General features: G+C 42.1%; 1 protein-coding gene across 1 annotated transcript; it reads right to left on the bottom strand.

The window, feature by feature from the left end:
• Window positions 1-4210: 4210 nt before the first annotated feature.
• Window positions 4211-10699, bottom strand: UTP23 (UTP23, small subunit processome component). The gene is made up of 3 exons (XM_006085228.3): window positions 10412-10699; window positions 6141-6315; window positions 4211-4812 (listed from the first exon to the last, which is right to left on the bottom strand). Exons 1-3 carry the CDS (start codon window positions 10597-10599, stop codon window positions 4429-4431), a joined length of 747 nt encoding a protein of 248 aa, XP_006085290.1. The 5' UTR covers window positions 10600-10699; the 3' UTR covers window positions 4211-4428.
• Window positions 10700-13690: the final 2991 nt, after the last annotated feature.

The following is a 13690-nucleotide window of genomic DNA, read 5'->3' as shown; positions in this document are numbered from 1 at the left end:
ATGAACAAAAATAGATCCAGAGTCAGAGAAGCATCTATCAGACCGTCAAACCTCAGAGGGAAGGCAGGGGAGGGGGGGTAAGGGGGGGAGATCAACCAAAAGACTTATATGCATGCATATAAGCATAACCAATGGACACAGACACTAGGAGGGTATGAGTGGGGGAGGGGGGCGGGAGGGCAATGGGGCATAAGGACACATATGTAATACCTTAATAAAGAAAAAAAATTGAACTGCTATATTTGCTCAAACATTTAATTAACTCACCCCTACTGCTTTGGCGGGGCCAGACCAAATGATTTTACAGGCCTTATACGGCCCGGGACATTTCCCACCCTTGTGCTAGATGGAGCAATTGGCCATAATTCTTCACTCCTCCCCACATATACATCCTTTCCATGTCCTCATCACAGGCAGAGCGTGTTCCCCTTCCCTCTGACTTTGGGCTCAGCCAATGTGACTACTTCATGGGTAGAAACAACAGTGCTGAGCCTGGGCCTTAGGAGACCTCCGGCATTTTTTCTGCTTCCCGTTTTTCACCTCTTCCTTTACCAGAAGGGTAACTCTGGTTAACCCAGCCCCCACCCCAATCCAAGGTGGAAGGGACCACCCAGTCCAACCACAGAGCTCCGTGAGATGCAGGGTTGCCTCAGCTGCCACAACCCGAGAAGCACCCAGCTGAGCTCGGTGTAGATTCGCCAAAGCACAGCCCACAGTTGAAATGGATTATTAACGTCAGCCAGTGAGTTTGGGGATGGGTTGTTATTTAGGAATACTAATGGGTGCACTTGTGCAAGCTGCTGCCATTTTGCCTCCCTCGTGCTCAGAGCCAAACCAAATCCCTACTTTTAATTCAGATACAAAAGGCGTGTAATACAAAGTCCCAGCCTTCCAGGAGCGTGCAATCAAAATGGGAAAAGAGGAGCCAAGTTAATTTCATGAGGAAGGAGTCTTTTCTAAAATGGCTGCTGTAACAATGGGCTGTATCTAGACAGAAAAAAATAATAATAATTAACCCCTAACTCATTCCATACACAAAAAGTGACTGAGATGGATCATAGACCCAAACATTAAAACCCAGGGTCTACATGAATCTCTAGGCCCAAGATAGAACCAGCCCCTAGCGGAGGTGCCCGACAGCAACCTGAAGCTTGTATAACCTTCGCGGCCTGTAAACACTCTGCTTGACCAGAAACAGACAGTTTCTCCCAGGCCAAGCCAACTCTGGTTGGCAATATGGCCTCAGCCGATCACACATTTTCCATTTTTCTCTTCCTTGCTCTTTATTCTTTATCCTCGTAAAGCTTTCTGCCTTCACCCCATTTTGCAGTTCTCCAAATGAGGGTTGTCGCTTCATGATGGGCCAAGTTTGTTTGTATCACCTAAGTTGCTTTCTTTAGTCATTTTTAATAATCTAACAGATACAGGTCATATGACCTAATCTAATCATCCCGAGTGCCACAATTGTACTGCTTTCCTAAAAAAAAATAATTCATGCGAGTCCCTAATCAGTTATATTGTGCCAGACAACTGAGAAGCACTTTTACATGCATCATTCTATTTCATCCTCCAAAACGACGCCAGGCGCCATCTCCCCTCCATAGGTGGAGGGGACAGCCTGCTTTTCCCTGACATTCATCCCCCTCCTTGTGGTCAAGGCCCCTGGCTCTCCTTGGAGGACCCGCTTTTCCCTTGTACTTACTCCTCTGGTTTTCTGGGCGCTGGCTCCGGACTCTGGTTCCCGGGACGCATACTAGAAATCGTGGTGGCGGCGTTCCCTGACTTCTGAGGCTGCCTTCCATCTCGCTTTGGCGATCGGGCTGTGAGGTTCTTAAATTTTAGCAAAAAAATAAGAACCACGTGGAGAGCTTGTCAAAACAAAGGTTCGTCAGCTCCAACCAGGAGATTCCGATTAGTGCCGGGTGGGGCTCATAATTTGCATTTCTAAAGCTCCCAGCTGATGCCGGTGCTGGGGCCCTGGGAGCTGGAGCTCGTTTACAAGGCAAGTTCTGGGCCCCCACCCGGACCTACTGAATCGGACTCTGAATGTAAGACCCAGGAAGCTTGAATGTTAATAAAATCTCTAAATTGTTTTTATGTCAAAGGTTGAGATACACTGTTGCATTGTTGCCTCGGAACTCTGGCTTCATGTTAGAATCACCTGGGGAGCTTTTTAAAATAGTCCGAAGCCCAGGCACCTCCCTTGGAGATTCTCAATGATTTTTTGAAAGACTGACACAAATCTGCAGCCAAAGGTGGAGAAAGGCTGCTCCGAATCCTAATTCCTTAGGAAGGAAGATAGGGCCAAGTGCCTGCCTGCAGAACTTGGCAATTGGGGAGGTGGGGTAAGGAACATTCACTTTCTTAGATCATTAAGCAGCCTTTTGAAATATGAGATATGAGAGTTAACAGCTGTATAGTATTTCATTATAATTTGTAGACAATTTATTGAACGTGTACTAAGTGCCAGACACTGTCTTATTCACAATAAACCCTATTTTGCCCCTAAAAAACTGAGGCTGAGAGAAGTCCCAGTTGATTTTTTGGACCTGGAACGGCCTACTTCCCGGACCCAGGTTTTTTCTACTTCAGGTTCTCCACCTCCCTGCACATTAGAAACACCTGAGAACATTTAAATTACAGTGTTCGGACCCCACGCCAGACTGAAAATCTCTCTCAGGTGGCGTTTGGGCATCTGCCTTTCCTATTCCCCACGATTCTGATGCACAGTGAGGGCTAAGAACCGCCGTCCCACAGCCTTCTGCTTCTCAAGCTGATGGGGTACCTTCCTGTTTCTGACTTTTTCCCCAGCTTTAGCAGAGTAACTTTCTTTTCCCCCTTTTTGTCATTTCACCAAAGTTGCCCCCCCAAACTCAGAAGGTCCAAAGTGTGTTCAGCTAGGACGTGATAGAGACTAGACCCCTGATGACAGGACGGCACACCCAGAAAGGCTAAAGTAATTTCTCATCACAGTGAGAGAACGGGGGAGGTAAGGTGTTGTCTTCTCAGGGTGTCAGAGCAGGTGTCTGTGAGTGCAAAGGATAATGACACAGGACACTGAATCAGACAGCACCTTTGAGTGTGGTCAGATGATGGCTCTCTTATAATCAGCTGTTTCAGGATATAGAAAGGAAAGACAGTATATCTCTGTCCTCTGGGAATTAGCAATGGCCTCTGGGAAACAGCCTCAGAGCTGATGGGGAAGCTAGATTATCAGTGTAACAAATATGAAGGTAGACACATTGGGTGTGCCTCAAAAAAAACACATTATTTCCTACACACTCTTTGCTCCACTAGAGCAAACGAGAAAACCAAGAAATAGTAAAATGAATCTAGGAAACAGAAGTGAAAAAGTAGATCTCTGGATAAGGACAAGAAGTGCCTGGGAGCCGAAACCGGTTTGGCTCAGCGGATAGAGCGTCGGCCTGCGGACTGAAAGGTCCCAGGTTCGATTCCGGTCAAGGGCATGTACCTGGGTTTTGGGCACATCCCCAGTGGAAGATGTGCAGGAGGCAGCTGATCGATGTTTCTAACTCTCTATCTCTCTCCCTTCCTCTCTGTAAAAAATCAATAAAATAAAAAAAAAAAGAAGTGCCTGGGAGATAGTTGAGCAACATGCTCGGCACAAAACGGTTTGACATTGGAGAACAGAAGGCTCCAGAAGTATCTCCAGGGGTAAAAAATGACCTGATATTATCACATGAAAAATTGTACTATGAGGCCCTTTAGAGTTATTAGAATATTTGGCAAGATCAAGTCAGACGCTAAAAAGAAATGAGGGCATTATGAACTTCTGAAATAACAAAAGTAGTATAAGAAATTCAATCATAGCATGCTACTTGGTTTAGTGGTTTATAGTTGTAATAGTAAAAATACTGAACTTAGGCTGTATAAAGACTGAAATATTACTATATTGGAAAATGGGGAAGTAAGCAAAGCAAGCAAAATTTCAATTTTTCTAGTAGAAAAATTATTGAATGGATCAAAATGTAGCAATAAATTTATATTATTTGGAAATGTAAAGAAAATTCTATAACCCCTACATGAGTTGAAAAAGAAAGTTTCCTCTGTGAATGTGAAAGAGGACTGCTTTTTTGTTACTAGCTTTTTAATACTATTTGATTTTTAAAACTATTTGCATATAATGTTGTGGGGTGAGGGGTGATGGTGAGAAAGAAACAAGTTTTACATCAATGAACACCCTCCAAAATCAGAGTAAGCAAAGTGAACACTGTCACACTTAAACCCATTCACTGTTTTGCTTTTATTTACAAATAATTTTAGGCAAAGGCTTATGGATCAATATTCATTTACAAAAATAAGTTTAGTTTTTTTGCGTTGTCTTTTTTTATCCTGCGTACTTCCACAGTTTTAAAAAGAAATTTACTTTTCACATTTGAATGTTATTCAAAGTACCCAAAGGATTCCTTATCCTTCTGCATTCTCCGTTCCAGAAAGTACTTTTGAGGTCGATCTGTTCCGGATTCTTTTTCTTTTTCTTTTGTTTTCAGAGCAAGATGGTTTTGTATCCTGTGCTTTTTTCTTTTTCTTCAAACAGCTAAGAGGATTGGGGCCACTTATCTTCTTGCGCTTTTTTCTTCTTCTCTGTTCAGGGTTTTTCACTAAACCCTGTTCCTCTTTGAGTTGCTTGATACTTTGCTTCTCATGAACTGAGACAAGCTGACCTGACTCTACTGCTTTAACAAAGGCAATTGTTTTGGGAGAAGGTTTGTCCAAGACAATAGTGTTCTGAATAATAAACATAAGAGGAACTCCAGGTCTTTTCTTTACTTTCATAGATAAATTCTGATCCTATTAAAAAGAAAGAAAGAATTATTTAGTTCAAGTATGCGAGTTAAATGAGGTGTCTTAGACATATTTCTAAGAACTTCAAGAGGGTTATATTAAAAATAAAAGAAATCACAGATTTTATTTTTCAAATTAGTATGTCTCACTATTGGGAGCACAGTATATTTTATGATAAAGAAAGGAAGAGAAACATAAAAATTGAGCACAGTTAAGTGGCAACAATGTGAACTAGATTTATCAATATTCCAGGACAGAGATTTTCAACCTTTTTCATATTTATCATGGCACACATAAATTACTAAAATTCTGTGGCACACCAAAAAATATATTTTGCTGATCTAACAAAGGATAGATATAATATTGATTATAATAATGATAATAATAATTACCTAAAAAAAAATTAGGTACTATACTTATATATAAGAATTTCTGGTACCAAGATTAAGAATTTCTGGTACCAAGATTAACCAATCAGATGCAACCTTATTATGTGATGTGACCTATATATTTAAAGTTCAAGACAGGGCACTCACACCGAATGGCTATTGTCATTTTTGATAATCTAAGGGAAAAGAGGTCAGTGCCCCTGACTAAATAGTCAGGTTTGCATGTTTTAAAACTTCTTGTGGCATAACAATGTGCCATGGCACACAGGTTGAAAATTGCTGTTTTAGGACCATGAATCACAAACTAATGCAAAGGTAAAGATGTTAGGTGGTGTCCCTTGCCTTTGCTCTAAGATCATGCTCCAGATTGCTCACATAGGTTGAAGTAATAGAAATAAAGTAGGAATTAGCTGACTCAGATTCTAGATTCAGCTTTGCCTCTATATTTAAGCAAATTTGTATGAAAGTGAATTTCATTAATATCATTCCTGAAAGTCTCTCCTCTCCTCCCTCCTAGTCTTTTTAAAAGCCTGAAGCAGTTCCATATTTATGGTACAGTCTCAAATAACATGACTTTTTGAAAAATAGTATAAATACAGAACAAGGAAAAAGACATCCATGAACAGAGAATGCAAAATCTTTGCTGTACTTATCTTCCCTTCAAGAACTCAAAACATGTCATCACATATGTGTATCAATAAATTTTTATTTTAAAAAAGGAAACTTCAGTAATTGAGAAGAAAATCAACATGCTTAAAGTTCTCAAATTCTCTAATGACAACTGCTTTTATTGATTGCAAATTAACTTAAAAGCTGGTATTTTTTAAAAGTCGAAGCACTTGAGCAAACCACTTGCACTAATTTTTTCTGATTATAAACAGCACCATATGAAGTATATATAGAAATGATTTAAAAAATCGACTTTGGTTTTAAAAGTAGTATCACCTGTGATGCCACAAAATAATGATGGGGATTTCCCTCTTCAACCATGGAAAGCAGACATTCTGATCCACTCACTGCATTCTTGAAATGGGAACAATTTCGAACCTGGCATTTTTGTGCAATCAGTTTTGCCCCATATAGGTCCTGTCCCAATGTTTCTAACTCTTTTAACACACACCTGAAAAAGAAAATGTTATTAGTGGTTCATGATTACATTTAAGTGTTCACATAAAGCAAGTATAAAAAATAATACTCAAATTTTAAAACGCTAAACCTATACCAGTGGTCGGCAAACTCATTAGTCAACAGAGCCAAATATCAACAGTATAACGATTGAAATTTCTTTTGAGAACCAAATTTGTTAAACTTAAACTATATAAGTAGGTTCATTACCTACCTATATAGTTTAAGTACTGTTGATATTTGGCGCCTCCCCCGCGCTGCATATCCCGAGGCCCACCTGTGCAGCGTTTCCTGTGCAGCGTTTGCCGTCGCCCGACCAACACCCCCACTTCTTCTAACGCCACTTCTTCAAAATAGACTCGCGCAGGCCCAAAACCAACTTCTGCGCATGGGCCATGAAGTTTCAATCACACTGTATGTGCATGCCCGCACGTGGTATTTTGTGGAAGAGCCACACTCAAGGGGCCAAAGAGCCACATGTGGCTCGCGAGCCGCAGTTTGCCGACCACTGACCTATACCAATACAATCTGAATTTTTAATACGATAGCCACAAATCATACAGTAGCCACTTCACTCTTAAAAGACCTGGAAAATTCATACACCAAGTAGAAATAACAATAATAACAGTTAAAATTTACTGAGTGCTTATCACAAGCCAGGCAGCATCTAATTGATCCTTACATAAATTCTTACTTAATCTCAAAACAGTCCTACGAAGTTTGGCAGCTTACTTTCAAATTATCCTGATGTCAGAGCATCTTATTCTGAGAGATTTCAAGTAATATGCTCAAATTCAAATTAATAAGTGGTAAAACTAAAATGTGAATCCAAGTAGTTTGATAATAGATGTCTTGCCCCAACCACACTGCTATGTTCTTCTATTTCAAGTACCAATTGGTACACCCTCACAATTTTCAGTTCAGAAAAGTAAAAATTCTCAAGACATCAGATTGCTGCAAAACAACCACTACCTCCTTTCACGCTGCATTTTCATATTAATATAAGCCAATATTTTTCCAAGTGTCATCTATAAACAATTCATATCAGAATGACAGTCATATTAAATTGTATTAATTTCTAGTTCGCTTCTCATCCCCCAATCTGCACCTCTTGTGGAGGCATCAAATATGAGTATTTTAATAAGCTCCCCAGTCACTTCTTCCATCACACTAAAAAAAAAGGACTATTGAGTCAAAGATTTCTTCAAACCTAGCCAGCCCTCACCAGACTCCTTTTGTCACCCCACTAGTGTTTTTTTTTAAAGAGAGTTTGCTTTCTATAGTCATCAGTTTTTACCTCTATTTTGCGTTCCAAGCCCAAATTGCCAACTGTTTATTGAATAAATCCTATAGATGTCCTGACATCCGCTTTTCATTCACCGTATCTAAAGTCAAACTACCTTCCTCCAGGGCTTTGAATGTATTACCTGCCCAAACCCCCAGGTCCGCACCCCATCAGCTGTTGGTATCTATCTCAGTAATGTCTCCTTGCAGAACCCCTTAGGTTCCTGCTTTTCCCCTTCCAGGTTCAGGATCACGTTATTCTTGAGGGGACTGTCTTCTCTCTTGCTCCTCCAACATACCCCTCACATTGTTGCAATTATTTTTTCTAAAAGATAGTTGTCATGTCTGATAGCATTCTGCCGAGCTACTTCCTCAAATTACAAAAACTCCAAATTTCTTCAAACCTGAGTATGAGTAAACCTTCTAACTACTAGTGGCATCAAACACATTCTACTGAAAAACAAGTGACCTCATTTCTTAAAACCATAAATAGCAAATTTCAAAGAGGGGGGAAGAGAACTGTTACAGTTTTTAAAATGCTTAAGAGACATAGCAAACAAATGCAACTTATGTACCTTGTTTGAATCCTGACTTTGAAAAGCCTTCTTTATCTCTTCATGATACATAACCAAAAATTGGCTACATAACATACTTTAAAATAAACTATCAATAAAAAGGGGTGGAGGATAAATGAAACAAGGTTGTCAATGTCGGGACAACTGCAAAAGCTGGTTGACAGACATTTCATTATACGATCCTATTTTTGTGTATGTATGAAATATTTCAGAAGTTAAAATAGATTCTTTAGGAAAGAAATGCTATAGAATATAATTTCCTGCGGTACTTCTCAATCTTTTTTTTTTTAGATCATAGCACTGTATTAAAAATGTTCACATTTCTATGCCACATGGTGATAAATGGACAAGCAACCAACTCAGGGGCACAGGTTAACGAAGGACTTGTCTGGCAGCCCTGAAGGCTGGGGGATCAAATGTTTTGGGGTATCCACGCCCTATCTGAGGCACTGCTTGAGAAGTTCCGAATATGGGAAGCTGTTCACAGAGTAGTTATGTGAGAATAGCAGGCCATGAACACCGTCTGCACAGGAAGAGCACTCTTGTGTGTCTGTGCAGCTATGAAGCATTGAATGTATGATACGGCATGTGGTAATAGTGGTTACTCACTGATGGGGCATTACGGGTCATTTTAACTTTCTTTTCTATTTTTTTAAATTTATTTTATTGATTTGAGAGAGAAAAGGAGAGGGGGAGAAAGAAACATTAATAATGAGAGAGAATCATTGATTGGCTGCCTCCTTCATGCCCCCCACTGGGGACCGAAACCCAGGCATGTGCCCTTGGCTGGAATCGAACCTGGGACCCCTCAGTCCGAAGGCCGACGCTCTATCCATTGAGCCAAACCAGCTAGGCCTTAACTTTCTCTTTTCAAGTAAATATTTTTTAAAGTAACATTGTACAATAAAAAAAAAAACAAAAACCCTTACGTTTCTTAATAATAATTCTTCATAATCTAGCCTCCATTTACCTTTTCCCCAACTTCATTTCCAACTGATCTCTTTCCCAGGCACTTCACAACTCCATTCCTTTGTCCAAAAGATGCTCACAAGATCCTCACTCCTCTCTTTTCCGTCATTCAGAACAGTCCCTCCTCTCAGAACTGCACCGTGACTGGGCTCGCATGTTGTGTCCTCCATGAAACCTTCACGATTGCACACGCCCTCCTCCCCACCCCCACGAGGTTCCATCCTGTTTCCGCACTGAGGAGGTGCGGACGCTGGACCTGGCGTCCAAGCACACCATCACTTTCCTGGCCTCGAGGGCGGGGAGTTTGTCCTGCTGCTGCAGTGCTTGGCACAGGGCTGGTCACTCAAGAAAAGACGGATGAAGAGCCCTAGCCCAGTAGTTCTCAACCTTGGCTGCACATTAGAATCACCTGGGAATCTGTTTAAAATCCTGATTTCTGGGCCTCATTCTCCGGAAATTCTGTTTCTTTGCTATGGGGTGGGGTCACAACATTAGTATCAAAGAAACAGAATTTCTGGAGGGTGAGGCCCGGAAATCAGGATTTTAGAAAGGTTCCCAGGTGATTCTAATGTGCAGCCAAGGTTGAGAACCACCGGTCTAGCCGGTCTGGCTTGGTGGACAGAGCACTGGTCCTCGGAGTGCACGGTCCTGGGTTCTAGTCCGTCCGTGTGTCCCACATCGATGTTTCTCTCTCTCTGTGTCTCTCCCACTCCCTTCCACTCTCTAAACATCAACGAAAAAATATGCAAGGGTGAGGATTAACAAAAGCAAAAGGACGGATGAATAAACAAATGACCTGAGGCCAAGTTCCTCGCCTCCAGTCCTGACTTAGCTTTCTGGGAATCGAAGATGGTACCCCACAGGGCAGTTGTGAAGCTTGAGATTGTTTTACTTACTTAAATTAGGAAAAGCCATGCAAGTAACAGCAACCGTTAAAAGGGAGTAGGTTTCAGATACCAATAAATGCTCTATGTACCCTCTGCCTCCTCATTTGATACTTCGGCGACATAATTAGTAGTTCTGACCTCTTTTTTACAGATGACAAGTCCAAGGCTCAGAGAGATGAACTTGCCCAGAATGACAGCTGGTCGGGCTGGGACCAAGACTCAAAGCACGTGGTCTTCCTCGCCGGGCTGACGAGTCCTGACTATTCCAGGACGTGGTCCTTTCTGCCCACGTCGCAGACATGCCCCACCTCCCAGGAGCCACCCCTAACTGCCACCTCCCCGGGGGCGGGTCCCCGCGCCCTGCCCGCGGGCCCACCTGGTGGTGCACAGCTGGGTCTCCCCCATGAGGTAGCGGGGCAGCTGCTCCCGCAGCTGGATGCGACCCCGCAGCGCCGCCTGGCAGAAGGTGCCATCGAGCAGGATCTGGTACGGCTCGCGGACTCCGAAGTTGTTGCGGAAGAAGCCGAGATGCTTCTTCGCATGTTTCTGCCTCGTGATCTTCATGCCTGGCTTCCCCGGCTTCCACCGAGGCCGCGGGACCACCCGGCGGCTGCAAACACCTTGCTCACTGCCCGCTGCCGGCGGTGCAGACTTCCCCCGGAAATGAAACGACGTGGACCCGGAAGTAAACGCCTCCCTCCCCCGTCCTGCCCTCCGGTTTACCTCCTCTGGAGCAAGCGCGCGCCTCACCCACGTGCCCGCGCTCTAAGGGGCGTCCCCCTAGGGGGCGGAGCTTGGGCTTGGGGGCGGAGCTTGGGCCGGGGCGGACAAGCACTGGGGACAGGACGCACATGCGCAGTTATGGGCTAGAGTAAACCTTTACAGGGCGTTCAAGCGCGTTACCGGCGTGCAGTCAGCCTTTCATAGGCTGGCCATATAATAAGAGTCAGTGGTAATATTAATCCTTAATACGTTACAGGCACTAGTCTAAGTAACTTAACCTATCTTAGTCTCTTTAATGTTTATAATTCCCAAGTGAGGGAAGGAAAGGGATGGAAGTATATTGGACAACTATGCCCAGGTTTGTATTGGTTATCCTATATAATAAAAGCATAGTATGCAAATTGTCCCCTTGACCGAGAGTAGTCTGGGAGTTCCACCAGGAGGCGGCCTGACCAGGGGAAGGGAAGGAGTACCTGGCCTGGCCGGCAGCCGGCAGCCACTAGGGACCCCACCAGTGCATGATTTTCGTTCATTGGGCCTCTAGTCTTACTATAGCGTGTCCCAAAATTCACGCAAGATTTGAATTTTGCGTGAGCATTAACAACAAAAAATAAAAGCCTAATTTTACTTGGTTTATTGAATCAGATTCTCATATCTGTTGCCCTTTGATTTCAATCCCTTCAATTTGATAAGCATTACCAAGTACCAATTATGGCCCAGGAGCAGGGACAATGAAGACCAATGAAGAACACAGCTTTGCGTATGTGCCAGCAACGCCGTGGAGGCCATTTACGCGATGTGCTATTCCATACATAACCCTATACTATATACTTTACGAATCAATAAAAAATTTACAATTTTTAATTATAAACCTGTGTTTTCTATCAAAATTACTTCTTGCATGAATTTTGGGACACCCTATATAAAGAAATGAAATATTAAATACCCTTACAGAGGGTACATGGTTCTTTAATGTCAGAACCATCACTGGAACCCAGGTCACCTGCCTTAAATGCAGATGTTCTTGTGACTTGACCTCCCCCCACCCCCAACTAGCCTCAATCCAGAGCCAAATGTCAGGGCAGAGTCCCACTGTTTTGCATCTCCTCCCCTTGAGACCTTCCTGAATCGCCCACAGGAGGTGTGGTGGGAGGAACCATCAAGAGCTTCGTTTTCTGCTCCCAACCCAAGCCCACTTGACTTCTAACAACTACCCACGAAAGCTGGGTGTAGCTTTCACACTATCCAACAGGGTGGCAGGACTAGACTGTTTTTGAGAACCCTTTTTATGTCTATAGTTTCTGAGGCAGGAAGACGACATGCTGGGCTAGTAACAGGGAGGTACAGAGCTGACGGAAAGTTTAGAAATTACTTGGTCAACTTGATTAACGAAGAGAGTGAATTAGAAAAATTTGAATCCCCCCAGTGGCTCATTGCCAAGTATCCGCTTCAGTTCGAGGCAAAATAACCAAAGAATGGGGAGTATAGAATTTTGCAGTTGTGTCCTCACCTGGAATCTGTCCCAGCTCTAAGTTTTGGCTAAAGATTCAGAGAAAGAACCAACACAGAAAAATGATTTACAAAGTGAATTGAGATGTATTATTTGTACTTGGGGGTTTTATTTGAAGATATAGATTTATGGAATTGGAACTAAGATATTCTATAATGTCCTGATTCCCAGCACAACATCACTTAGATGACTGCTTTTATTTAACAGAAAATAAATTTTGGAATTGGAAGCCATGAAGAGTTATTATAGGATTGGGCTGGTGGTTCTTGAGTATAATTACTCACTACTTTTCAATCTGAATCCCCTCTTTATTCCTGTGTGCCAAACCCCCATTCTAACTATACACCCACCACAGAAATTATACCACTCCAGCCCTGAAAAACAGTTAAAGCATTTATAAAAATAGGCTCACAGATTTATCTTCCAGCTCCATCACATTGGCCATATTTCACTACTGAGAAAAATGTGGTCCAGCACTAAGAATTTGAGTCATATTCTCGTTTTGTTTTGTTTTTTTAATTTACTAAACTAGAGCATAACTTTTTTCAAGCTCTATGTTTATAGCAGTGCCATTTGCACACCTGACCCTTACTTTGCAAACATGAAGACAGTTTATAATGGTGAAGATCAAGTTTAAAACAGTTTTCTTTTATATTAGTGTTTCTCAAAACGTGATCCTGAGACAGGCAGAAAAAGATGTGCTTGTTTAAAATGCCCATTTCTTTCTTTTATTTTTTTATTTTTGGTTAATCCTCACCCAAGGATATTTTTCCAATGATCTTTTAGGGAGAGTTGAAGAGAGGGAAAGACAGAGAGAAACATCAATGTGAGAGAAACACATCGATTGGTTGCCACCTGCACACGCCCTGGACAGAGCCTGGGCCAGGGAGGACCCTGCAACCAAGGTATGTGCCCTTGACCGGAATTAAACCCGGGACCCTAACCCTAATCCACTGAGCCAAACCAGCTAGGGCTAAAATGCCCATTTCTGATTCAGAATAAGTATTGAGGGAGAGGGATACCATTTAGAGAGGAAGTGACATTTATTACAATTTCCCCAAGTCATTATTATGTTTATTAGTGTTTCCAAATGACAATAAAGCATCATTGTTTATCCAATATGTTTATTAAGTGGTCCACTGAACACTCTTTGGCCTAATGCCAAATAACCTAGCATGACACAACCAAGGCAGAAACCAAATATGGCCATTATTTGATGATGTATTTAGATATAAGTTTAAATCTGAGATTTTACTTTGAAATTATTATAATGTTATTTTTAAAAAGTTTAATAGTCTTTTTTTTTTTTTGGCCTGATGGCACAGGATCAATAATGTCTCAGTATTAATAGATGCTAGTTCTTTTCTCAGGTCACTACACAGGACCTTTCTATGCTAAACATACAGTCATCTAGGTAGGTAA

Source organism: Myotis lucifugus, unplaced genomic scaffold (genome assembly GCF_000147115.1).
Source record: "Myotis lucifugus unplaced genomic scaffold, Myoluc2.0 scaffold_17, whole genome shotgun sequence".
Classification (NCBI taxonomy): domain Eukaryota; kingdom Metazoa; phylum Chordata; class Mammalia; order Chiroptera; family Vespertilionidae; genus Myotis; species Myotis lucifugus.
The sequence above is the reverse complement of the archived record's forward strand: the minus strand, read 5'-3'. Positions and strand labels throughout refer to the sequence as shown.

What these genes read in the sequence shown, in the direction of transcription:
- UTP23 (XM_006085228.3), bottom strand. Translation starts at nt 10,599, where the DNA reads ATGAAGATCACGAGGCAGAAACATGCGAAGAAGCATCTCGGCTTCTTC. An exon ending in ACCCAGCTGTGCACCACCAG is followed by an intron (nt 6,316 to 10,411) that starts GTGGGCCCGCGG and finishes TTTCTTTTTCAG; the next exon opens with GTGTGTGTTAAAAGAGTTAG. An exon ending in ATTATTTTGTGGCATCACAG is followed by an intron (nt 4,813 to 6,140) that starts GTGATACTACTT and finishes TCTTTTTAATAG; the next exon opens with GATCAGAATTTATCTATGAA.